The sequence below is a fragment of the Plecotus auritus genome, assembly GCF_963455305.1.
Source record: "Plecotus auritus genome assembly, chromosome: 9".
Lineage (NCBI taxonomy): Eukaryota > Metazoa > Chordata > Mammalia > Chiroptera > Vespertilionidae > Plecotus > Plecotus auritus.
Genome location: NC_137783.1, coordinates 8,745,745 through 8,773,221, shown reverse-complemented (window position 1 = coordinate 8,773,221; position 27,477 = coordinate 8,745,745). Strand labels below are relative to the sequence as shown.

Genomic DNA, 27,477 nt, shown 5'->3' with positions numbered 1-27,477 from the left:
CAGCTGGGAAGCCGGGAAGAGGCGAGTTTGAGGCCCTTGTCACGGTGGGACGAGGGCGGAAGGAGGGGAAACCGGGCTTGTGGATGGGAACCAAGGGAACAAGGCCTGGCGCGGGACCCTGGGACCCTGGGACCCTGTCCGGTCCGTCCTGCGCGGCCTGGTCATTGGTGCGGGCGGGGGACCCGCGGCCGAGGCCCAGATGGAGTTAGCCCTCGAATAATCCTTCTCGGTTGTGCTTTCCAGGATCCTCAGACGCGGTTATAAAATATTTAAGGAGTATTTAAGGGCAACACCAGGATCCCGGAGCCGGGCGAGATGAGCCTAGAATCCTTGTTTCAGCACATCCTCTCCTCCGAGCACCGGGCCCAGGAGAGCCGCCGCCTGCTGCGAGAAGGTCCGCGGGGCACCGGGTGGGTGGCGTGGGGCCTCTGTCGTCTCCAGCCGGGGGTTCGGGCGGGAGGAGGTCCCCCCCGAGCAGTGGTCAGAGCAGTTAGAGGGGTCTGCCTGCCACGGGGAGGGGAGGGGAGTGCGGCTGAGCGGCGCCTTTGAACGGGTTTTGCTTTGCCTGACAGTCAGGTCGGAAATCAGCAGATGCCGTGACAAAATGAGGACAGCGACCCAGGAGCTGAATGAAGAGAAAATCAAGTTGGAATCTAAGGTATGGGCATGGAGCGCATGCTCATTTATCACTTGAAAAGGTGTTTTAACTTGACTTTCTGAGAGGTAATTTTCCTATTTAACTAGTTGCCCTTCCAGGAGGAGGCAGGCTAGTAGTCTGGTTAGCTAGTTCCACGTTGCCTGGGAACATTTATTTATTTATTTTTTTAAATATATTTTATTGATTTTTTACAGAGAGGAAGGGAGAGGGATGGAGAGTTAGAGACATCGATGAAAGAGAAACATGGATCAGCCGCCTCCTGCACACCTCCTACTGGGGATGTGCCCGCAACCAAGGTACATGCCCTTGACCGGAATCGAACCTGGGACCCTTCAGTCCGCAGGCTGACGCTCTATCCACTGAGCCAAACCGGTTTCGGCGGCCTGGGAATATTTAAAGTTCTGAATGACTTTAGCGGATAAACCAGCTGGTAATAGCAGTGCTGAAAACTGAGGGATCGGGCAAAGCATTAACAATGTCATGATGTATCTTTCTTTTTCTTTAAAAAGAATGAAGATACTTTCAGGACTGGTAACTAGAAGCTATTAGAAGTGATAGGCAGAACATACACAGTTAGGTAATGCATAGCTGGCACTTACTGAGTACTTCCTATACCTGCATTTACTCCATTAATCCTGGCGGAATCCTGTGATGGTACCATCCACCCTTAATCCCTCTTTCTAGGGGAGGAAACCAAGAGGTTAAATGGCTTGTCCGTGGCATATAACTTAAACACAAACTGCCATATGGAAGTCCAACAGCGTATTTTATTAAAACAGATTTCTTGAACTCATCCTAAATTTGTTTTTTCATATATAATAATGTATCTGGAGCTTTTGCATCTAGTTTAGGACAGTATTTTTAAAAGGTCACTTGTGTAAGTTTTTATACAAAATGTATTTTTCCAGGATTCATGAAGATATTGACCTGACAGATAGCAAATCAAATGTTAAAAAAAAAAAAGTTTTACTCTGAATTTTTCTTTGAAAAAAATTAGGGTTACTCTTTGTTAGCAGGCTGTTTTGCTGGAAAATGGAAATGTAGCTTATTGATATATACACATACATAAAAAGTGATGACTCAAGTACTTATACTTGAGATAAGAGAGAGCAAATCCCTAACATTGTTGAAACATTTGCTGAAATTACTAATTAATATAGCCTCATAAATGTGCATTGCTTTTTAATGAGCTCATATATGTGGGTACTAATACAATTGTAGCCTACTAATAAAATTAACATATGAGGGTCACAGTTCATATAATAGTAATTTGTAATTTAAATAATTTGATTTATAATACCGTCAAAATGGTATGTGTGTATATATGTGTGCATGAAGGTTTTAAAAGTGGGAGCACAATTACAATGTAAATGACTAATGGGAAGAACTGTAGAAGTAATCATAAATTGATTTCTTGTTTCTTTTATTCGCAGAGTTAATTATATGTCTGCCAATAACAATGAAAATATATTTACTTACATATTTGACTTGGCATTTATTGATCAATTTATCAAGTAGAAGCAGCATAAAGAGAAACTAGAACATAATTTGAATAGGCCAGTGCTTGAGTTATTTGTACAGTGATACATTCAGAACATATTTTGAGCTTTTATTTTAGAAGTTGCTCGTGGTCAAAAAATGTATTTAGGAAGTACAATATTCACTTTTCTTTTGTTCTGTAAAACCCAGGTAGCATGTAATTAGAACTTGAATGATAGCATTTGCCTTTCAGGGCTCAGTGAATTCTTTAAAATATGTGGTTGCAAAAGTCTGATATTATACGTAGTGAGTACGTTGCGAATTGGACGGCCATGGTATGCCTGGTGCGGATTGGTAATAGCAAACAGGAAGACAAGAGCGGGCCCTGGATTTGCACTGATGCTTGTCAGTATACCTAGAGTTTTGGAGAGGTTTTCTAGCACTGACAACAGAGCAAATCAAAATTAAGGAATCTCAAAATATTTGTAGTTTCTTTTAAGCACCTTTAAGAATTGGTTATGTTTTAAAAAATAGCGTATTGTTAAAATAGTGTATCGTCAATCTTTAGAAGTATATAGTATATCAAACCTATCATAGCACGATACATTCTGAAACGGAAGTAAATGGAGGAAAGTCAGAAGTGATTTTGTCTATGTTTTTTCTTTGCTCAATTTTAACTTAATGCAGTAGACATCTTAACAATAATAAAATATCATGAACTCTTAGCCTGGCCGGTGTGGCTCAGTGTTTGAACGTCGACCTATAAAACAAGAGGTCATGGTTCGACCCGGTCGGGGCACATGCTTGGGTTACAGGCTTGATTGTGTATAAGGCAGCTGATCAATGATTCTCTCTCATCATTGATGTTTCTCTCTCTCTTTCTTCTCCCTTCCTTTCTCTGAAATCAATAAAAACATATATTTTTTAAATGTTATGAATTTTTAAAGTAAAATTATATTGAAATAAACAAGTAACTCAAGGTGCCTTCTTTTACTGCCTTACTTAAAAATGTACACATTCCTTTTCTTTAATTGATAAAAGTTAAGAGCCTTCTCAGAGCAGCAGGCAATGTCATATCCATTAGTACTCTATTATCTAATTAGGGAAAGAGCAAAATCACAAATTATTATCATTTATACTATTGAAATGGAGTTTTATAATTGAGATGTTTATTATTTAAATTTAATCAAAGAAAACTTTATATCCTGCTTACATTTAATGTTATTTAATGTTCTCCAATCCAATTTCTAGTATTCTTGCAGTATGCTAGTACTTGACTGAGGTATGATCTTTTCTTGCGCATATGCCACATTTTCTTATTATGAAGAGAAATTGTATATTTTAAGGAATCGGTGGCATTTTATTGTTCTGTTAAAAGCAGTACTTGAAAAATCACTACAGTAAGCTTTCTATTGTTTTATATCGTGACAGAATAGGAAGCTGTAATGATAGGTAAGGTTAGATATTACCTCCTGAGTTGTCAAATAACATAGAAGTCACCTTATTTAAAAGTATCTCCCTAATAAGAGTCTTTCAGCTTAAGAAGCATCATTCAGGGGTGGAGCAGGAGACATTACCTGGGGAATTTATATGCATATTGCATAGCCCAGTGGTCGGCAAACTGCGGCTTGCGAGCCACATGCGGCTCGTGCGGTTTGCCGCTCTGTTGACTAATGAGTTTGCCAACCACTGGCATAGCCCATGGACACAGTAGTGTGGTGAAGGCCTGGGAGAGGCAGGTGTGGAGTGGAGGGGGTCAACGGGGAAAGAAAGGGGACCTGTGTAATACTTTCAACAATAAAGATAAATTTAAAAAAACCCAAAATAATACTTTTGCTTTATTATTCTTTGCTTAATCAGCAGTTCTCTGGGAGTGGGAGTTTTATATGAGGAAAAGGGAAGAGTCATTTTTGGAGAATGAGGGTTATTTTGACAAGGGTGGATTTAGATTGGCAATGGACTTTGGAATACCACATGGGTTCAGAAAAGATGAATGAAGAGGTCAAGGGCAAACTGGGTACGTATAGCTGTGCCTGTGATCTTCACGTTGCTGGAAAGAATTTCTCACATAACCCTTGGTTCTTATGAGGTCTTATGAGTTGTTTTGCCTGAATAATATTTCAGATAAGTTGAAAGGCTGCCTACCTCAGCTTCTTTGATTCAGACTAGTTACATTGCTTTAAATGTAGTTCATTTCTCCTGTAAATGATAGGCAATGTACAGTTATATGAGAAAGAAAACCCACATGTCAAAAGATGGGAATGAATTTTTATTGTCTTAATTTGCTTCAATATTCATAGCCATGAGAAGATAGAGAAGAGGAAGGAATGTGAAATATGTGACCACCACAGTAGGAAATAGATCAGATTGTTACTCTAAAATGGTATTTTCTCTTTATCATGAGCTCCTCGTCACCTCTATTTCTTGTTAAGCTTTTGTGGTTTATTTATTTTGTTTTTGCTGTTGTGAATGGGATCTTTTTCATGCTTTTATCTATTGTTGGTAACTAGAAAAGATACAGTCCTTAGTTTTTGTTGTTTATTTTGTTATTTTTAACAGTTTCTCGGTAGATTCTGTTAAATTTATTAGGTATATAATAATGACATTTGCCAAAACAAACAAGAGAGAGAATTGTGTGTCAGCTCTTTGGATAATTGTACTTATTCTTTTTTCTTGCCATATCACATTAACAAGAACTTCCAGGACAAACTTAAGTATCAGTGGTCTTAGGAATCCTGATAATCCTCAATGAAAAGGTGACAGATGAGCGAAGACTGGACTGAAGGAAAGGAACCAGCCACCAAGAGGCTGGGAAAAGGGATTTCCAGGCAGAGAGCAGCCAGTGCGAAGGCCCTGGGGGGGCAGTATTCCTGTATGGTCTAGGGATCACAAGAACAGTGTGGCTGGAGAGGAGCGATGAGGAGACTGGTTGAAGATAAGATTGGACAAGGGGATAAGGAGTAAGGACTGCTATTGCTAATATTGAACTTCCCTTACTATATTAGGATTACTGTGGCATAGTGAGTTACACCTTAGGCATTGCATCTGTGGTGAAGAAACGTATTTATAAAAAATAGATCTAACTTTTAAAAAAACCTTAATATCTGCTGTTGATAAAATATTCATTGATGTACTCTAGTGTTTAAAATGTCTTTTGTTTTAGTGATAACAAACACATTTTTCCCCAATTGCAATGATCTTACATATATGAAATCTGCATAGTTCTCTCTGTTTTCTTATGTAAAGTTGCCTGCTATATCATTGCAGAGCTTTTAATCAGCAAAATGTTACTTTCTAAAGGCTGAGATTATTTTATTTTATTTTTATATTTTATTTTATTTATTTTTTTATTGTTTGAAGTATTACAAATAGTAGTACATATGTCTCCTTTTTTTTTTCTCATTGACCTCCCCCCGGCCTCCCCACCCCCTAGTACATGCCTTCACCTGCCCCCCCTCAGTGTCTTGTATCCATTGGTTATGCTTATATGCATGCGTACAAGTCCGAGATTATTTTAAACAACAGTAACCACAACAAAGAGTAGCTCTGTGCTTTACTTACTTGGACACAAGCATTAATTTAAAACCTCAGTCACTTTCGATTTTCAAGTTTTTATAGTAGAAAAATACCTAACGGCACCCAGGCAGCAAGAGTGAAGAAGAGTCACCGGTCATGGCTATGCTAAAACTGACCTAGTTGGCCAGATAAGTCAGCTCAGTGGGAAAACTGTAAGCTCTGTTGAAAATCAAATATCCCAGGAGGAATAAAATAGGGAAAGGAAAAAAATATATCTTTTTTGCTGAGAAAAGCAGAATTAACCAGTGTTGGCACTGCTATAAATGAAAATTTTCTGTAATAGCAATATTTTCTGACAAAGCTTGGCTATTTCATTCTAGAATGTAACTTTAAAGCTGCATGCAAATACTTTCCTTCATTTGTAGTCATAGAAAAGAGAGCGATGAGAAAGAAATTTGTGTTACCGCTGCGAGGGCTTCCACCCTTTTCTCTTTATTGTTCGTAGCCCCTTGGGGTCCCTGCGTAACTTAGGAAGTAGAGTCAGTAACTTCAACAATATTGAAGTCATGATTTCACATCTCTTCCACTATCTTCCCAATTCTGATCTCCACCCATCACTGTTGCAACAAAAGAAAGGTAGAGTTTTCTGAGGATAATGTATTCTGTGAAATGACCTACCTCATCTTGCAATCCTATCAATATGTTCAGGAATATTTACCTAAATTTTACATATCAGTCAATCTGGTTTTCAAACACAAGAATAATTAAAGAAATTAGTTGTGATAACAGAAACAAACAAACGAACAAAAAACGAGAAACCCATTCTGCAAATAAGTGGCCATGAAAAGCTATTTCAGTCCTTAAGAAGTTACTAACTTATACTTGGTAGAGATCCAAGTTTTTGTCCCTTTATTCCAATAAAATATGTAGGCTCTCTATTAATAATATTAGACCCCATGTGGTCTGCAGCCCTAACTGAATTGCTGTCCTCAACATGTAGTCAGCATATGTAGGCATCTATTCTTTCTGACATTTCTGATTGAGCTTTCCCAAACCCGTGCCTCTGTCTCTATTATGCTGTTCTAAAATGAATGTTGCTGTAATTTTTCCATAGTTATTTATTGTCTGGGATTTTTTTAGGTTGATTAAAAGAGGAAAATGTAGAAGTAAAGGATAAAGACAGGTTAGTATAAGACAGAAAGGGGATGAAGATGAGTAGACTGATTAATAATAAAAAAGAGGTAGAAAAGACCTCAAAATGGATAATTCACATAGGATTTTAGAGAAAGGGGTATTATAGATATATCCTTCTTCTTATTCTTTTGAACAACTGTCTACTTTTCAGTTTTGAGTATATAGGTTTTATTTTTCAGGTTATGATAAAATATTCTAATTCAATGCTATTAGCTTTCTTTAATATTATTTATTTTCCTTTTTTAGAAAGTGAGTGTCAGCTTAGTGGTGATTTAGGTTTTAGTTGGTGATAGCTGGAACAGAACACCTTAATTTCTGAACTTGAATAAAAATTTGCTTAAGTCTTATTGTGAAATTTCTTAGTTTGATAACCAGTATTTTGTCAACTTTTGTGTTTCAACACAGATCATTTACAACAGATCAATGGCAGAAACAGAATCAGGATTCAAGAATTTGGATTCTAACAGGCTTGATATATGAAATACCTTATTGGATTAAACTAAAATTTATCCAGCCCAATATTTGGTCTCAAAGCATTTTTGTGGGCATTCATGGTTACCATCCATAATAGCAACTTGGAGAGTTAGACATATACTGCCAGTAACCTTCTCTTAACAAACTGGGATGGACCTACTCTTTGATAATTACTTTTCTTAAACTTATATTCTTTCAATTTACACTGTTATCAGAGACTGAAGTCCCTTTCTGGTCCCAGAAGTATTTATTACTTTGAAATAGTTCTAATATCTCCATGTTAACATGATTTACAAGAAAGGAAGTCAGAAGACCTCTATTTTAGTCCTGGGCTTGCTCCTAATTAATTATGTAACCTTTGTTAAGGTATTTGACTTCTCTGGAACTCATTTTATTTGCATTTATATAATAATATAATAAAATGCCTTAGAAAGACAGTGCAGTGAAATTATAAACCAAAGGAGTATAGCTTTGAAGTATTTTTTTATTCTCAATAAACGTGATGGAATTCATGATCAGACTCTTGTTTGCCATTGTTACCAATTTCTATATGATTGTATAGATCTGAACAGATGTTTCTAATCTGTATTCTCCGACAGTGAAATACTAACTGCCCCATTCTCACTTCCCCCAGTTTTAAAAGTACTCTCTGATTTCCTTTGGTCTTATAAAATTCACCTCTCTAATCTTCCTCTATTGCAGTGGCTCACAACCTTTTTTTGGCCATGCCCCACCTAAGCATCTCTAAAATCCTGATGGACACCCCCTTCATTACATATAATTCTTATTATTCAAAAAGTGAACTCCTATTCATGTGGAGGAAGCCTAAAAGGCTATTAACTTGGTCGACACAAGCTTCCAAAGAATATGGCATCCATGAAAGGGAAAAATAAAAGAACGAAAGGACAGTTGAAGTCCTGAGGAAGAAATCACTAAGGAATTGTTTAAATAATAATAATAATAATAATAATAATAATAATAATATGAAGTGATATGAAAAAATAGCAAATAAAGTTTCAAAACATATAATAGAGAGCTGAAATGCATAAATATGTCACAATACACAGTATATTGATATACTGTATACGAGGCCCCTAGAACCATAAGAAGTGCAAAAAATTCACTGTTAGTAACTCATTCTCGAATAGCCCTCCCCCCTTAAAAATCAAATTGCCCCCCTGTGTGCCTGTGCCCCACATTGGCAACCACTGCTCTATTGATGTCTTAAGTCAGAGTTGATGAGAACAGCACCAGGTACTGAAGGTGTGGGCAGATGTGCTATGGTAACATATGTGTGAGATCACATCTTCTGTTTAATTTGGGCTATTTTTTAAAATGCCAATATTTGTAGGACTTTTGAGCCACATCATTGCAATGTCTTTTAGGCCCACCCATTGCCTCTGGACTGGACTCTTTCTAAGTTCTTTGCTATTCAATATCTTCTAGGGCAGAGATTTCATAGCCTGTCTCTCACAGCCTGCGTTATAGCTAACATAAATCTTGCTTTCTGTAATTTAAATTTATTTATTTATTTTTCTGTGGAGATAGGAATAGCCCCAAACTAGGAATGATACTTTCTTATGAGGGAGGACCAGTACTGAACATAGAAAGGGCATTTCCAGCCCAGCATCGTTTTTAGCTTTTATATATCACAGCCTTCTGACTTTTATTTCAACATACATGGTCTCAAGAGATGCTATTTTTTTATGACCCAAATAAAATAAGTTACATATCTAACATTAATGTTTACTATATCTCTTGCTAGTTGGAATCAATTAAGGCACTAAAATAAAAAATAAGTTCTCAAAACCCACTTGAGGATTTTAGCAAATTTATGTTTTATTTAATATATAACTATTGTCATGGGATTCAGTTTTTGCTTATGGTTTGTAGCTTTTATCTCATTATTTTATTAGTCATATCATAGCTATGATTTATTCATCCATATCTTCCTTATGAGTGATGAGAACAGAAACTTGTTCTCTTTTTAAGGCTGTCTTGAAGCAGATTTCCATGTGTGCAGTCAAAAACCTTTAGTGCCTAAGTGAAGAAATGCACTAGATATTGGAAAGGAAAAAGAAAACAGATGATCTGCCCTTGAGGAGCCTATAGTTTTATTGGGGGAAGAGATTACAAATACCATAATTATAAAGCACTTATGAAATACTATAAGATAGTGCATATTAAGTAAGGTGTTTATGTGAATTATAATTTGTATTTGAAGATAGTACAGAACATGTTTTATACTATACAGAGCTGTTCTATTAACTAAGGTACCCTAAAATGTATAATTGGTTCATTTGGATTCCTGATTTTTTATTTTACTTTTAAGGTTCAGCAGTTTTGTGAAAAATCCTCCCTCTTACAGCTTTTGAAAACTCATGAAAATGCCTTAGAAAGACAGTGCAGTGAAATTATCAACCAAAGGAGTATGCTTCTCCAAACCTTTGTAAGTCTCCGGCCATTTAGAGAAATCTGTTTCACTAACTGTCTAAAGTATTGAATACACTTCGGTGTACTTTTAGGAAATTACCCACATGCACATTGGCAGATAGTCCTGTCAGATTCAGAAAAGAATCAAGTGCTATTTAAAAACAGTTGGTAGAGTAATATAGTTTGAAAGGGTATTTATTGGCAAGGATACAATATGCAAATTATTTGTAATTATAATAGCATGAAAGAAACAGTGAAACTGATTTGAATTGCTCAGGCTTCTAAACATTGGTTTTAAGGCTTCTGAAAAGCAGAGACGTTTGCACTGTAGGCATATTTATGGATGTGGGTGAAAAGATGGATTTTGTTTATCTTTTTATCATAAGTCAGAGCCAACAGACACAGCAGTTTTAAATGACAGGGGCAGTTAAGGAACATAACTTGTAATTAATTGACATTTCAAAGAAAATACATTATAAAATATTAAAAATATATATCTAAAGTCAACAGAATTAACGACTGGTGGTTTATGAATGGCATGGCCAGTTTCCAAATGTAGGTCATAATCAGTTGACATTTCCTAGAAAAAAAAAATAGAAAAATGTAGTAATGTTTGGCTTCTAGCTGTATCAAAAGTTTAGGTTCTAACATTGTCCAAAGTTTTTGGAAATTCTTATTTCTACTGCATGTTGATAATTCATAAAAATGTAAACTATTATTTAGAGCTGAATTAGAAATGAATATATAATTTTGCTTTCATTGTATACATTTTAAAAGGTTTCCTTGGATTTCCTCGTTTGTTTCTCTGTTTTTTATAAGGCAGTAATTTCTTTGCATATAGATTTTTATTTTCAAGTTTGGTCATTTAATTATTTTACTACCAAATTTATAGTGCAGTGACAAAATGGAACATATGATTATAATTTTAATATAGAAACAAACACATATATAATGATGAGTGGTAGAGTTTTTACATTAATAATTTTCCCAAAACATTACAAATAAGTCTTTCATGTGAAAATAGTTGGCTGTTATTACATAATAGCTTTAGCTTTTTATGAACATCACCAGAGAAGTAAAGCATTTTTGTGACAATACCGAGAAGTATAATGTTATATTTTGTTGTTAATAACTTCAAATGATTGCATTTTAAATCACAAAATAAAAATATTTTTGCAATTAATTCTTGTATTTGATCTTTTGTTTCTGCTTCTCAGGAGGCTACTAAGAAAAAAGTGATAGAGGAGGAGGAAAAATTTATTAAGGAAATTACGGACTTCAATAATGAATATGAAATAACAAAGAAAAGAGAGCTTTTGATGAAAGAAAATGTCAAGATTGAAATATCTGACTTAGAAAACCAGGCGAACATTTTGAAAAAGGGTATGACTATATAATATTACCTCATTTATCTGACATTAATGAAACTGAGCTTGGCTTCAGATATTTTTAGGTGGAGATGCCCAGAAAGCAGGTAGAAATTTGGTTGTGAGGCTGATAAGAGAGAGCAGAGCCAGAGTATTAGGTCTGGGACTGAATCCAGAGGAGTTGGTGACATCATGCAGAGCGAACATGCGGAGGGGGCCTAGAGGAGGAGCAAAGGCCAAAGCTAGAAACTAGGAAAGCAGAGAATTTAAGGAAAGGAGTAGAAAAAGAATTAGAGTAGTTAAAGAGGAGAACTAGTAGACAGTAATATTTTGGAAATGAAAGCAAAAAAGAAAAAAAGTTGTTTGCAAATGAGTGTGAATCAAAATACGAAGTTAATTTGACAATCGGAAGATGTCATGAGCAGTATCAGAGTGGCGGTTGAGGAAGTGGAGAATGAAAGTACAAATGATATTAAATGGAAAATGAGTTTTTCATGGAAGTTGTTCTAAAATGTACTGTTGGATGAATTTAGTCAATGAAGAATAGTAAACACATTTAACATTGTTATTGACTTAGAGCTATTGTTATGAATGTTTTATTGTTGTGCTTTGCATATGCCAATTTTTATTACTATAGGTAATATTTACTAGGCATATGCCATATAAGAACCACCATCCTGAAGATTATAAATGCTAAAGTTATGCTGATTGAATTTAAATCATAATTTCACCACTTAATTGATCGTGATCTTGGTCAAGATGTTTGACTTTTCTTTGTCTCGGTTTCCTCTCTTTATGGATAGGGGATTATAATAATGACCCTAACAAGGCTGTTGTGAGGATTCTTCTTCGCCCTCTCTCTTATCTTCCTTCCCTCCCTCCTCCTCCACCCCTCTTTAATCTATTAATATGTGAATTTTATTAATAAATATCCTATTATTAACCTTACTTAGTTGTGGTCTCTTAGTCATCGAATGTACTTCTGAATTCTGTTTGATAATATTTTTTAAGGTTTTTGCACCAATTCTTATAAGTGAGATTAATCTTTGTGTGAGCGTTATGTTGAGTCAACTGAAAGAATATAAATGCTTCCTTTTTTCTCTAGCTGGAAAAATGTAAATACTAAAATGATCCGTGCCTTCAAGGTTTGAAACAACTCACTGGTGAAATGTCTCTGATGCTTTTTTCTCTCCTTCCTATTGTTCAAATTTTAAGCAGATATGAGAGCCAGTTTCTTCCCAGAGCAGTTTTAGTTTCCATTTGTCTTCCTTCCCGCCGGGGTTTGCTCCGTCTTCCCCTCCTCTAATCCGTACCCCCACATCTGTTATATCCTGACACTTGATTTTTCTCCTGTCTCTTCTTCTTCCCTTGGCTTCCCCCTCTGACCTTTTCCGTGGAGCTTTCAGCCCGTAACTATGTTCAGTCATCCAGTTTTCTGGGTTTTGAATAATCCTCATCTTCAAACTCCATAGCTGCTTTATTACTTTCCACTTCTCAGAGTGTTTTTCCACTGCCAGACATCTTCCTTGACTTATTTTTTAATCCCAGAGTTAGATTCTGTTCTCACTCCTTGAGAGTGCCAACACATTAACACCCATATATTTTCTAAAAGAAATTATTATACTACTACTGGCCTATTATAATGAACCTCTTAATTTATTTATATTCTGTTTAAAAATATCATGGTAAACATAGCAAACCAAGTACCTCAGCTTGTTTGCCATCCCTGCCCAACCTCCTGCCTCCCTCCTTCCAGCCTCACCCAGTGGCCTTTGCTTTCTGTGCTGAAGGCACACTGACCTCTGCTGTTCCCTAGATTGTGCTGCGCTTCCTCCTGCCTCAGGACCTTTGAATACGCTTTATTGGAATATTCTTCTTATTCTTTTCTACTCAATTCAGTCATTCTTCTGATCTCAGCTCAGATGTTACCGCCAGAGGAAATCATCTCTGACACAGACCCCCTCCATCCCCTATTAGGTCAGTTCCTCTGATTCTATTCTCTCATGGTCTCTATGCTATTTTTTTTTTTCAGAGCATTATAATTACTTACATACTTGGTTCATAACTATCTCCCCTACAAAGGTGTAAACTTCCACAAGGACAGGAATTATGTCTGTTTCACTTACCAGTGTATTTCTAAAATGTGCCTAGTATATACATTCAGTAAAGATTTATTTTTTGGTACTTTTTTGTGTATCAGGCACTGTTATAGGCATTGGAGATACCGCAGTGTGCTTTCCTATAAGGAAAAACAGTCATTCATGTTCCAATCTGTCAGAATAGTAAGTTCTCACTAAGCTGGAGTCCTGCCTTCATAGTAGGATTAAATTAGCCTTAGGTTTAAGGCTATTCTAGACCCACTGTTAAAAAAATCTTCAAAACAGGGTTTGAACCTGATCCATAAGTTATTTAACCACCTACCAAATAACAAATATCAACACGGTTTAGGGGAAGACAGCAAAATTCAAACAGTTAACAAAATAGTAAACAGTGTCTTGTATCCAATAAAAAATCATTAGACATTTGGAGCAGTAGCAAATTGTAACTCATAGCAAGGAGGAAATTAGGTTAATTGAAACATGCACATAAATGACAGAGAGGATGCAGTAAGCAAAGAAAGACTTTAAAATTGCTCTTGTAAATATTATAAGTAAAGTCGGAGACATGGATATAATCAAGAGGTAAGTGAAAGATATAACAGTAATCAAAGCCACAGAGAAAGCATTTGACAAGGTTCAACACCCTTTTGTGATAAAAATTTAAATATAGAAGAGTTTGCTGTGGGAATAAAGGGAGGAAGGCATTCCAGGTAGAAGAAACAATATTAGCAGTATTGTGGAACCTTGTAGCCATGTGCTGAATACTATGTAAAGTCACTCTAAATATGCTTTAGCTATGAAGGATGGAGTGTTCTTTTTGTCTCATTGGTAAATTTGTTTTACTTAGTGATATTCCATTATTTTGAATTTTCTGTTAGTAGTCTAACCATCAACTAACATTCATTTGTATCCAGTTGGAGCTTAAAAGAATCCTGGTCAGTTTGTTAGAAATAGTTCACAGGTGGCCAAGGAAGCCAGTCCAGGGTTAAAGCTGACGATATGCTGCTTAACTTTTTACTATAGCAGAAAAAGTTAAGAAGTGCTAACATTTACGGCAAAGCCCAAGTAATTAAAATAATGTTTTTTGCTTACTTGTTTCTAGAAATGCAGTCAATGGAACATGACAGTGGCCAGTTAAACGAACTTCAAAAACAAAAGAGTGAATTAATGCAGGAACTATTTACTCTGCAGAGAAATCTTAAAGGTCATACCTCTGGGTGTTCGTTTATTTTGCCAATGAGTATATTCATATACAAAAGATAGGGTCATATTATTCTTTCAAAATGTATCAACCTATTGGGATATAGTGCTATTATTGGTATACAGAAAGAAATAGGTAAAACACTGAATTAATCAGTGTTAGATCTAATTTTTGTAATAGTTTTTGAGGGAGGGAGGGAGGGAGGGGGAGAGAGAGAGAGAGAGAGAGAGAGAGAGAAACATTGATGTGAGAGAGAAATATTAATCAATTGCCTCCCACAGACATCACCAGGGATCAACTCTGCAACCTAGGCATGCGCCCTGACTGGGACTAGAACCCACAGCCTTTTGGTGTATAGGACAAGGGTCCAACCAACTGAGCCACCAGAGGTTTCTCAGACTCAGCAGTGCTGACATTTGGGGCCAGGATGTCCTTTGTGGTGGGGAACTGTCCTCGTAACGTAAGATGTTTAGCAGATACTTTTAATGTCTCAGATTTTGTTAAGACCAGTTTTGTGCCTTTAATTGCTATATTAAAGTAGAAAGATAAAAATCATTAGTACATACATTTTATATGAGCAGCAAAAATTAGGATTGTTCTTATGAATGAGTACAGATAAACTTTGTTTAATTTTTAAAAGACTAAGAATTTTCTTAATTGTTTAGTTTTTGAAGAGAAAAAGAATGAAGCCATTTGTACTACCAAATGCCTAGAGGCAGAAAAAATAAAAATCAGTGAAAAGCCTCAAAATGATGCTGAATGCTTAAGGTAAGAATTGCCCATTTCACTTTGGTATAAAATCTGGTAATTTTTCAAGTTGTCAGATTTCAGCACAAAGCTAACTGCATAGATTTTTACAGTTTCAGATAAAGACATCATTTTTTCTCCGTGTATTCTGAAACATGGTAATAAGCAAGCACATCACTGGCTAGAAAGTGCTACATATAAGTTTCATGATGCAGTGGGTTGATAATGCTGGAATCAATTTTATCTTTTCTTATACCTCCTGTGCTCAGTGTATTCACATCCTAATGGATTAAGACAAAGCATTGGTCCCACAACTCTCTTTTATCCCTGACTTTTCTTTTAGAAATGATTGGAATTATTTTTTATCTTTCTAGTTTTCAGTGGGGAGGGGAGTCACCATCTACTATTTTACTTGGAATTTGTTGCTCTGGTTTTGTGCCTAAAGAATGAAGCTGTATTTTCTGTATGGAATATTCAGTTGCTTTTTATGTGTTTGGATAATGAAAGAGTGGCTGATGTTTAAAATGAAATAGTCATATACACAAGGAGGAAAAAGAAAACTCAGTTTATTAATTTGACTGTTCTTTATTAATAATTCAGTGTTATATTTGCTGGTTTAATTTAGAGAAGTTCCTATACTTTCTAGACTCAACCAGGCTTAGAATCACCACAGAAACCTCATTATTGAATCTCTGAAGAAGCAAGTGAAGCCCTCTTTCACATAAATCATATAGAAAATGTGTCCACTGGAGCCGAACAAATGCTTTATATTAGTAGTGTATCGCCTTAGGCCATAATTTTAGTAGATTATGAGAAAATATTTGCAATTTAATTTTATGTTAAGTTTTGTAAGCATGAAATATCAATCTCCTGGGTGATAGATGTGATACAGAATGAGTTTCTGTAATGACAATCTGATCACTGATTTTTTTACACTTTTAAAAATGGTAATGCCCACTGGTATCATAGCTAGTAGTGTGAGGGCTTCTGATAGGACCTCCAGTCCGGTGGGTCTATCACTCATCATAAAACTGTGCCCTGGGTTAAACTTAACCACTCAGAGTCTGTTAGAGCATGCTTTCCCTCACTGACTACCCAAAGAGGGACTTTGGGAAGAAAGGAGCATTGGTCCATATACCAGTGGTCGGCAAACTGCGGCTCGCGAGCCACATGCGGCTCTTTGGCCCCTTGATTGTGGCTCTTCCACAAAATACCATGTGCGGGCGCGCACGTACAGTGCGATTGAAACTTCGTGGCCCATGCGCAGAAGTCGGTTTTCGGCTCTCCAAAGAAATTTCAATCGTTGTACTGTTGATATTTGGCTCTGTTGACTAATGAGTTTGCCGACCACTGACCTAGGCCGTTCTTCGGAGTTATTACATGAAATGCCAATATTTATCAGTTCCTGCTTTAAACTCTTTGATATGCATAACTTAGTTTCCCTGCTGGTATAGTCTGTAAAAGTTATTTTGAGTGTGGAGAGCAGAGTCAAAGTACTGAGTGTAAAATTTTTAGGAAGGAGGGCCTTCAGTCCTATAAATTAATGTATAACAAGATGCTAATGATGGCAAGCAATGATGTGACATTTATGTAACTTTATCATGAAGGCCCTCATTAAAGTTCAGTTGTTTTTCTCCCTAAATTTTGGAAGAGAATAGTCTTTTTCATCCTTTTGTTCAAATGTACACTGAATTTTGTAATAGTAGTCTTTTTCTTAAATTTTCAGGTTTAGCTACTAACTGATATGGCTGTTATTTTTATAGGAGGATTTCTCAAACTTGGCAATGCTGACGTCTGGGGCCAGGTTGTTCTTTGTGGTGGGGAACTGTCCTACGTAGTGTCAGATGTTCAGCAGCATCCCTGAACTCTACCCGCTAGATGCCAATAGCACCCATCACCCCCAGCTGTGATGCCTAAAAGTGTCTCTAGACATTATTGCCAAATGTCCCCTGCACACAAGGATATGAGGAAAATCATCCACAGAGAACAACTAGCTTTATTTTAAGGTTATTATAATTATACTTTTATTAAACTTTGGTAAGAAGCAATTATAAAAAATTAATATTCATTTCAACGAGCTTATTGTTTCTACTTTTAGTAATTAAAAAAATTTTTTAAAATATGTTTTTATTGATTTTAGAGGGAGAGGAAGGGAGAGGAATGACAGATAGAAATATCGATGAGAGAGAAATATCGATTTGCTGCCTCCTGCACAACCCCTACTGGGGTCAGCCTACAACCCTGGCATGTACTACCCTGACTAGGAATCGAACTGATTACCTCCTGGTGCACGGTTTAACACTCAACCACTGAGCCACACTGGCTGGGCAATTAGAAAATTTTGCTACATATTTTATTCTATCTATATTACTGAATTCTTTTATAATTATTATGTGTTTTTTAAGTTAATTTGCCATGTTTAGGTCATTTGTTAAACTCTATCTTGATGCTGTCCATTGAAGTAGAGAACAGTACTTACCCTCACGATGGTTTTATGGTCTCTGCTGTAGGTAATCTTTTTGTTGGTTTTTCTAAAAAATATATTTGAGGTTTTTTAAAATATTCTTTTATTTATTGATTTCAGAGAGGAAGGAAGAGGGAGAGAGTGATAGAAACATCCATGATGAGAGAGAATCATGGTGGATCAGCTGCCTCCTGCAAGTCCCCCACGGGGATCGAGACCACAACCCAGGCATGTGCCCTTGACCGGAATCGAACCTGGGACCTTTCAGTTCGCAGGCCAACGCTCTACCCACTGAGCCAAACCGGCCAGGGCCCTTTCCATTTTCATAAATACCAAAATGTCTGTTTATTTAAAAGATTCTACATGGGAGTGTGTGGGCTCATAATGAACAGTTGTGAAGGCAGCTAATTTGTAGAATATTGCTCTGCTCGACACTTCAGCCAGAGGCTTCCTAAGAAGCTTCCCAAAGGCTCGTCAAACTGCGACCCAGCTAGTTCTGTCCTGTGGTCCAGGCAGCACAGGAATGGTAGCGCTCAGCGCCTTGAGAGCAAGTAAGCACGGAGGTTAAGAATACAAACCTTCAAATCCCAGCTCTGGAAGGTTAGCGACCTTAGAGAAGCAGGAAAGAAGAATGTGATAGATTGGACTCCCAACACCTATTATTATTTTTTTTTTCAAATATATTTTATTGATTTTTTACAGAGAGGAAGGGAGAGGGATAGAGAGCTAGAAACATTGATGAGAGAGAGACATCAATCAGCTGCCTCCTGCACACCTCCCACTGGAGATGTGCCCGCAACCAAGGTACATGCCCCCGACCGGAATCGAACCCAGGACCCTTCAGTCCGCAGGCTGACGCTCTATCCACTGAGCCAAACCGGTTTCGGCCCAACACCTATTATTTTTATTATTATCCAACACCAGTCACTAAAATACAGTTCTAGATCATGACTTTATTTACTTCAAGTAGTAAATATCGTGGACAACTTGAAACATTTCAGGCATTTTCCTTACCCACAAAACTTCGTTCTAGAATGGTTTTACATTTTTAATAACCAGTATTTGTGATTGTTCAATGCAACAGGAAGTTTGTTACAGAAATGAAACTGCAAAGTCATCAGCCTGGGATCTTTTCTTCTGTACATTTGAAGACAATGTTTTTGTGAAGAGCATATTTGCAATGAAAACTGTACAAAAGAATTCTATTATGATATCAAAGATACCAATAAATTTGGAAAGTGATTGGTATTATATGTGGCTTGTAGAATAAGCAAAATTATTTCAAAGTTTAGGGATATTTACAACTAGGCCCATTTACATCAGAATATAAATTTTAAAACAATTAATTGATTCTATCCTCAAAATTGCCCTATTACTTAGCCCTATCCCATGTTAGTTTGTATTGATCAACTTCATTGTCTAAGGCCAATGTATAGAGATGCCATATTTATGTTACTTTTCTCCCTTCGAATGATCTCCAAGGGTTTCTAAATATCCATAATGAGAAACATTTTAATTCATGTATCCTTAAACATGTAGAGGAGTGTTTCTGTAACATTATTTAGAACAAGCGTCATTGAGCAGAGTGATAGAAAGGTTATCCGGGCTACTTTGAGAAAATAATGCACATTTACTTTGCAGTTCTCCCTGCCACCAAGAATGAACTCAAAGTGGACAAGTGTAACAGGATCTCAGTTTTAAAGTTTCTGGAAAATATTGGCCAAAAATAATTACATGTCTGATTCTAACCCATATCATCTCTTTTTTAAACTTTTATAAAATATGAAAATTCACATTTAATTGTAGGATTATTCTTAGCTATGTATTTTGTTCAGTATTTTTGTGAACTGCATCTTTTCTGGTAAAGCTTCATTATTTATTCACTAGCGGAAGTGTCTCTACAGCAGTGATTATATAGCTTTCAAGCTAATAGAGATCCCCTGTTTTGTGAATTCTTGCCACACACTATAGGCATTAAAGTTTCTATGTAAATACAAGAGACATTTTGACAGTAGAATCAATTGATTATTTTAGAATTTATATTCTGATCTAAATGTGCCATGTTGTAAATATCCCTAAACTTTGAAATAATTTTGTTTATTGTACGAGCCGTATATAATATTAATCATTTCCAAATTCATTGGCATTTTTGATGTCATAATAACATGTTTTTAAATTTTCATATGTTTACCTTTATAAACAACCCCTTTGATATGAGAGTGGGGAAGGTGATAGGAAATATGTGGTAAAAGGAGTTGCCTAATCCAACCAACCCAGGTTTAGGAGGGCAGAGAGGATGGCAGATCTCTCCGGTGCTGCCTTGCTCACCTATGAAGGTTGCTGCCTGTCTGCTGGTGGCCTGGACAGAGGGAAGGCAAAATTAGGAGATGGAAGCTCTGCTTTGACACATTCAACTTTCAAACCTACTTTCAGAAATAAATTGTACATGAAAGAGGATGCCCTATATATTTTTTAAAGTTGGGTTTAAGTGTCACTAAAATAATTTTTATGTGAATTAATATAGAAGAAACCCATCAGGTCATAGGAAAACTAGCGAAAAGTAGAAAGGACTACGTATTAAACCTCTGATGTAATTAAGAAAACCAAAAAGGATAAGATTAACAGACTTAACATATAAGATTTAAAATCCCATGTGTTAGAAAAGTCATCAACTTGGAGTGATAAACTGGGAGAAATTTATAGTAATTATTACTAACAAGGGATAACAGTTTATCAAATAATCAACTGATAAAATCAATAAGAAAACACTAAAATCAGTAGTTCTTTATTAATGTATTTATTCAACAGACATGAATTAAATGCCCACTTTGTATCATGCATTGTGCAAGTTACTGGAAATACCAAGATGAATAAGATAATTCTCTTAAACTGCTTATCAATTAAATGCGAATTAAAACCACTGAATATAATTCTTCTATCAAATTTTTAAAGACATTCTTAAATGACCATAATTGAAATTAGCATGAGTGTGGTGCAGAGCTAATTTATACATTGTTGTGGCAGTATAAAATTGCATATATTTGGAATGTAACTTGGAATATAAATTATAGGCATTTTTAAAATGTTTATGCCATTTGACCCAATAATTCCACTGATGAGCTCTCTCCTAAGGACAATAATTCTAACTACAGAGGGAACTGTAAGCACGGAAGTGTTCACAGAAATGTTACTGAAGGCAGGAAAAGAAAAGTGACAATTTAAATGCTATACCATGACTGATCAACTGTGGTGTAGCCACCTAGACCTGTTACATATGTATCTTAAATGGTATTAATTGGCATGCTTAATTAACTGGAGGAAATGTATATGATACGCTTTAAGCAAAAGAAAAAGCTAGAAGACAATACTGCATAATCACTATTAGATGCAAACAAAAGACTGTGATGGAATACACTTAAACCTTAATAGCATTGGCGTCAGTGCACTAAGACTTCAGATGAGCTTTTTCCTTTTTTCTAATTAAATAGCCCTTTTATACAGCTCTGTGATGGAAAGGAATGTTCTTTCAGTTAAGGTTGTTCTATGACACTTAGAAACAAATTTTATATGACACTGAAAAAAATGGGAAGGCTGCAGGAAACGCTGAAAATACAAGGAACATAAGTTTTGCAGAACTAGCTAGCTTTGTTGGCCATCCTCGTCATTAATTGATGATTCCAAGAAAGGTGACAGTTACCAATGCAGACCGCCCTCAGTTATTGGGCAGAGGTGAAGGAAGTCCATCTTGACTCCGATAGGCAGTCTGTCTATGCATTGCTTACCATCATATAGTGTTGGCTTGCTGCAACTGCATTAATATGCAGCCCATTATCATCAGCCTCTTTTAAAGCTAGCAACAGCAATCTTTAAGTGCAGTTCTAAATTCTACAGCTTGATTATGTGCTGAACAGTGAAATACTTCCTATAATTTGCTCTAAACGCCCTCCTTAATTTCAGTAGTCTCTCATTCTTATTGTTAACTAACTAAAAGCGAACATCGTCACCACCCAGTTCTGATGGACGGGAAAGATCTTACAGGACCTGTAGTCCATTTGAACTGAAAGGGGAAGGGCAAGTATTGGTGATATGGTGGGAAGAAAGAGCCCTACCATTTTATTTGAAAAGATAAATATGTTGAAATGGAGCCTTAAGTGCATTGCATAGCAGCGTTAGAGTAGGCAGTTGCAGTGTTAGAGCGGGCAGTTAGTTAGATAATTACCAAAAGAGGAGGGAAGGGATGGAACAGTCACCCTGGGGAGTAACCCGCATCTTTCAGCCAAATGGAGCAAAACATCCCGCATCCTCAACTAGGCAGGAAAGATAGCTTTACAGCCACAGCCATGAGGGTGGGGGCCGGGTTGAGGGGGGCGAGGTAGATGGTGGTGATGTGTGTGACCAGCAAGTTCTGTGGTATTAATGTGGGAGGGAGAAAACGGTGAGGGCTCTTTCCTTTCACTGAGTGCATATGCAGTAGGAGCCACAATGGGGACCATAAAAGGGGAGGGCACAAGTGGGAAAAGATCGGACAGGGGACGGGCACAAGCCTCAGGAAAGCCGGGAAAGAGAATGGATGGATAGGGCATAAACACACGCCTGGGAAAAGCCGGCAAAGAGCTTGGATAGTTTGAAAGAAAGCCTGCTCTTTCCCAAGCCCAAGGAAATAGAAAATGTCTGACAACAGCCAGCCAGGGTTGCTCAGTGGTTGAGCGTGGACCTATGGACCAAGAGGTCATGGGTTTGATTCCTGGTCAGGGTTTGATTCCTGGTCATGCCTAGGTTGCGGGCTCGATCCCCAGTGTGGGGTGTGCAGGAAGCAGCCGATCCATGATTCTCTCTCATCATTGATATTTCTCTCTCTCTCTCCCCTCTCCCTTTCTCTCTGAAATCAATAGAAATATATTGAAAACAAAAACAGCAACAGCAAAACCCCATTTCCTTCCATCTGACAAAAGCCAGTATTCTCAGCCGTGAGGCCTCAGGCCTGTTGTCAGTGTTTTCCCACGCAGGGTAGGACCTGCTCTTTGAGGGTCATTTAACCTGTCTTATATCACCCCCAGGCGCTCCCTTTCATTTTTCCTCTTCCACTTGGTTGTGCTCCAGTCTCTGCGTTGGTGTAGACTTCAGATTTGGTTCTGCGGGATTAACATATTTATTTCTGTACTTAATTGTAATTTCAAGTTTGTAGTATCACCTGTTTCTTAATTAGCTTGTAAGTATGGCTTATAGGTGGCATTATTTAGCATTGTAATTGAGATTGTTTTTATTTAGGTGGTTGCCATTATTTTATAGGAATGTGGATTCCTGTCATTGTCATTTTTTAAAAACAGGCTTATTGAGGTATAACTTACATACAATAAAATTCACCCTTTTAAATACGCAATTCTATTAATTTTGCCAAACACTCTTAATTATGCAACCACCATCGCAATCAAAACAGTATACTTCCATTACCCCAAAATGTCCCCATTTGCCCATTTATAATCAAGGGCCACAGTCCACTCCCAGTCTCTGATCTATTTTCTTTTCCTACTTTTGACTTTTCCAATATGTCATATAAATTGAATAATATGGTATGTAGCCTGGTCTGACTTCTTTTATTTAGCACAATATAGCCTCTTGCTTCACTTCTTTTATTCAGTGTAATGCGTTTGAGATTCAACCATACTGTTCTAACATCCATAATGTTAAGAGACCGTGGCAGAGTGTATTATAAAAATAATGAAATACTTTAAAGCAGACACAAGAAGCTCAGAGGATTCCAAGCAGCGTTTTAGAAAAGCAAACATCTTTACACATTGTATTCAAACCTCAGAAAAGCACAGATAGAGAGGGAATCATGAAGGCAGGCAGAAAAAGAGAAGACATAAAGACATTACATACAAGAAATGAAGATAGGAGTTACAGTAGACTTCTCATCAGAAATCATGTAGAACCGGAGACAAACGAATGACTATCAAGTGAGAATTGTCAACTCAGAATTCTCAATGAAAATATATTTTACATATGAAGGCAAAGCATGATGTTTTTAACAAATATGAGTGTATAGACTTCTTTGAAAACAGACTACATTACAAAAAAAAGGCTATAATAAGTTTTTCAGGAAGAAAGAATATGATACCAGATAGAAACTCAGAACTATACTAAGAAATAAAAGCATCAGAAATTGTTGAACTGAAGGTAAATATAAGAGCCTTTTTTATTTTTCAATTGCTCAAAAAGATAAATTACTAAGTCAAAAATACTAGCAATATGATATATGTTTATAGTAAATGTAAAAGAAAAATTTATGTGATAACAATGAGAAAAAATATGAGGGAGTAATTGGAAACATACTGTTGTAAAGGTTTATACTGTGAGTATGACTATAATATTTGAGAGTGGATAGTAATAAATTGAAGATGTGTATTATAAAATCCAACAAAGGCAGTATAAAAATTTTAAAATATGTATACAAACAAGTCAATTAGTAGATAAAATTCTATCATAAAAAAATCAAGCAATCCAAAACAGGAAAAAAGAAAGGAAAAAAGCAAAAAGAACAGATGGAACAAATAGAGAACAATTAGCAAAATTTTTAATCCAGCCAAATAAATAATTATATTAACTGTAAATGATCTAAATACACCAACTCAAAGAGATCAGCATGTTAGATAAAAGAGTATGGCACAACTATACAGTTTCTACAAGAAACTCACTTTAAAAATAAAGACATAGGTGGGTTAAAAGTAAAAGAATGGAAAATGATAACCTGTGCCAGCAGTGTCTGAGAATTCTAGTTTATGCATGTCTTCGTCAACACTTGCTATTTCCTGTTTTTCATTTGAACTATTCTGGTGGGTGTGTGGTGGCATTACATTGTGCTTTTCTTTTGTATTTTCTTGATGAAGTTGAGCACCTTTTCATATTCTGTTAGCCATTGGTTATCTTCTTTTGTGAATAATCTGGTAAATGTGTGTGTGTATGCCCGTTTTCAATTGTGTTATTTTTTCTTATCGATTTGTAGTTCTTCCTATCTGTTGTTTATGGTCTCTAGTGACCTTTACTTACAGTGGCCTGCTTCTTGGGTACTTGGTGATCTTTGATTGAAACTCATTGTTTGATCTTACTCTGTAGGAGGCCTATGAGCCTAAATAATCTTAGACTTTCCTTCAGAGAGACTTTTCCTTTGCTTCTGCTAGTCTAGAGGAAGTGCCACTGGCCTAGGACCCCGGCACTCTCCCCTTAAGGACAGGGCTCACCTTGTGGCTGGCCCAGCTTGGTTAGGACAGGGCTCACCTTGTGGCTGGCCCAGCTTGGTTAGGTTTGTGAGAGCAATGTTGCTCTTAGTATCTGTTCTCAGGGCAGCCTCTCCCTTCTAGCTGCACAGTCTCAGCTAGAGACTGGCTCTCCGCCTCTCCAGTCACAGCTCATGGCTTTTGCTTATGTTTTTTGTTTTCTGGAAAGAATGTTAGTCATAATGCTAAAAATGGAAGACTGTTTCATCACTATTTTTCATATTAAATATGTGCATAAAATAATTTTTTAAAGTAATTTCAGAATATTCAAAGGATTAAAGGCTTAATTGGGGAAAAGAAACATTGATACTACTTTTTCACACTCAAAATATATTTTTATGATATATATGTAAAATCAAGTTAATGTTTAATTTTAGAGCAAGAAGAAATCTTAGAGGTCATGTTTTTAAATGCACTTAAAATTCTCAGGTGAGGTTCCAAGAGGCTAAATGACTTAGCCAAGGTCCGTGGTCAGCAAACTGCGGCTCGCAAGCCACATGCGGCTCTTTGGCCCCTTGAGTGTGGCTCTTCCACAAAATACCATGGCCTGGGCGAGTCTATTTTGAAGAAGTGGCGTTAGAAGAAGTTTAAGTGTAAAAATTTGGCTCTCAAAAGAAATTTAAATCGTTGTACTGTTGATATTTGGCTCTGTTGACTAATGAGTTTGCTGACCACTGGCCTAGGTCATTTGGCTTGGTAGTGGCCACGATTAAAATAGAGGCCATCAGACAGTACTGTAGATTCCCTACCAAACCATGTTGCTCTCTTAATTACCCTAAATTATTAAGTGTTTTTTATTATTCAGTCTCCCTTATTTTACATATATATTTTACTGATTTCAGAGAGGAAGAGAGAGGGAGAGAGAGATAGAAACATCTATGATGAGAGAGAATCATTGATTGGCTGCCTCCTGCACGCCCCACACTGGGGGTCGAGCCTACAACCCTGGCATATGCCCTGACCTGGAATCAAACCCAGGACCATTCATTCTGCAGGCTGACGCTCTATCCGCTGAGCCAAACCGGCTAGGGCCAGTCTACCTTATTTTATTTACGGGAGTTTTTTCACAAAATTTTATGTAGTCCTTATAGAATTATAGCGAATTAAAATTCCTTTCCAAATTCTTTAGTGTTAAGTTGAAATTCTGACGATAGAGCTGCAGACCTGCCACCATTCATGTAATAAAAAAAATTATCATACAAGATTGCTGAACTAATAGGGTGAATTTTTCATTTGAAACAGACTTAAAAAGGAATTAGAACTTTATAAGGAAGAGGACATGCAAAGTGTTTATGAAGCTCTCCAAACAGAAATAGAATTTTTGGAGTTGGTAAGCCATCATTGATTCTTTAACTTTTGATTACCAGTAGTAACTTGTTACTACTGGTAAGAATTGTTTTAATGTACACATGTCATTGAATTGGTGTTTTGCTGTTCACAAAAACAAAGCAGCAATAACCAAAAAAACTAGATCAGGATATAAATCTGTGAAGTGTTTTGAGTTCCTAGAGTGAGGTGCTACATACAGCAAGTTATAGTCAAAGAGAATGTGTACAATTTCAAACTCAGTTAAAAAAGAATTCAAACTTGACCACACAACATTCCCTTGATGGAAACTGTTATTAGAGGACTCATGCACTAAAGGGGTTTAATTATCATGATGCTAAAAGCTTTTTGTTTTTGATAGGCATAAATTATACTTTTATTATATTTGATCCTAAAACTTTCTCATTACAGATTTTTATGATCTCAAGAACTTTGGATTCAGTTAATGAAAATTTATTTTCAGTCTGTTTTGGAGCACTTCAGATTGCTTTTAACCTTCTTCTTTGGTTGTTTATGAAACGAACACAGTATTTGCCATGGTCTATTTTAATTGGACACCTGTATAGCTAGCTTTAAAGCATGTTAAAGTATAAATTTATTTCAATATATTACATTTCATTTCATGTTTACTTTCTGTAAACGTTTTTTGTTTACTAATGCTCTGGTAGGTTATGTTAGGATTTATATTTCATATTAAAACTTTAAAAAATAAAATTGAGAAATGCACTGACTTATTGTGGTGTTAAATTTACAGAAATTGTATATAATCCCTTTATTAAGAATTTAACTTTCCTTTTGAGTAACTATTAATATTTTTCCCTTTCAGACATTGGCACAGAAAGATCTTCAGGAAAATAAATAACGTGTAGAGAATTGATGAGCTACCTGAGATTTGATCAAAGCATCTTAGAAGCAAATTTTTGTGATAGATAATGAATAATACCCATTACAGTAGATTCTTGTGGAAAATGTGAGGTTCAGAATGTTCAAAGTTGTTGATGTCTAGAATTGGTTCAGACCAATATATATTTCTGGTCTTATTACCTCCTGGAACTTTAAGGGTTCTCATGTGGTTTGATTTTGTTTCTAAAGGAAAAAAAAGGAGTAGTAGTGTGTGCTCAGGTTTCTGAGATCCCCCTGACCCTTAGCTAATCTGTACTTTCTGCTGTTGTTTATTCTTCGTTGCAGCTTGCCTTGGGCCAAGTCAAACACACGTAGGAAGAAGCCCTTGGATTATTGACCCAA

The 27,477-nt window shown here is 36.4% G+C and overlaps 1 protein-coding gene across 1 annotated transcript; it reads left to right on the top strand.

The window, feature by feature from the left end:
* Positions 1-315: 315 nt before the first annotated feature.
* On the top strand, positions 316-27,094 carry CCDC172 (coiled-coil domain containing 172; the record flags this gene model as incomplete). Its single annotated transcript, XM_080640088.1, has 8 exons — positions 316-394; positions 573-658; positions 9,654-9,770; positions 10,972-11,137; positions 14,323-14,424; positions 15,087-15,189; positions 26,149-26,236; positions 27,059-27,094. 8 exons carry the CDS (start codon positions 316-318, stop codon positions 27,092-27,094), a joined length of 777 nt encoding a protein of 258 aa, XP_080496214.1.
* Between the last annotated feature and the right edge of the window lie 383 nt (positions 27,095-27,477).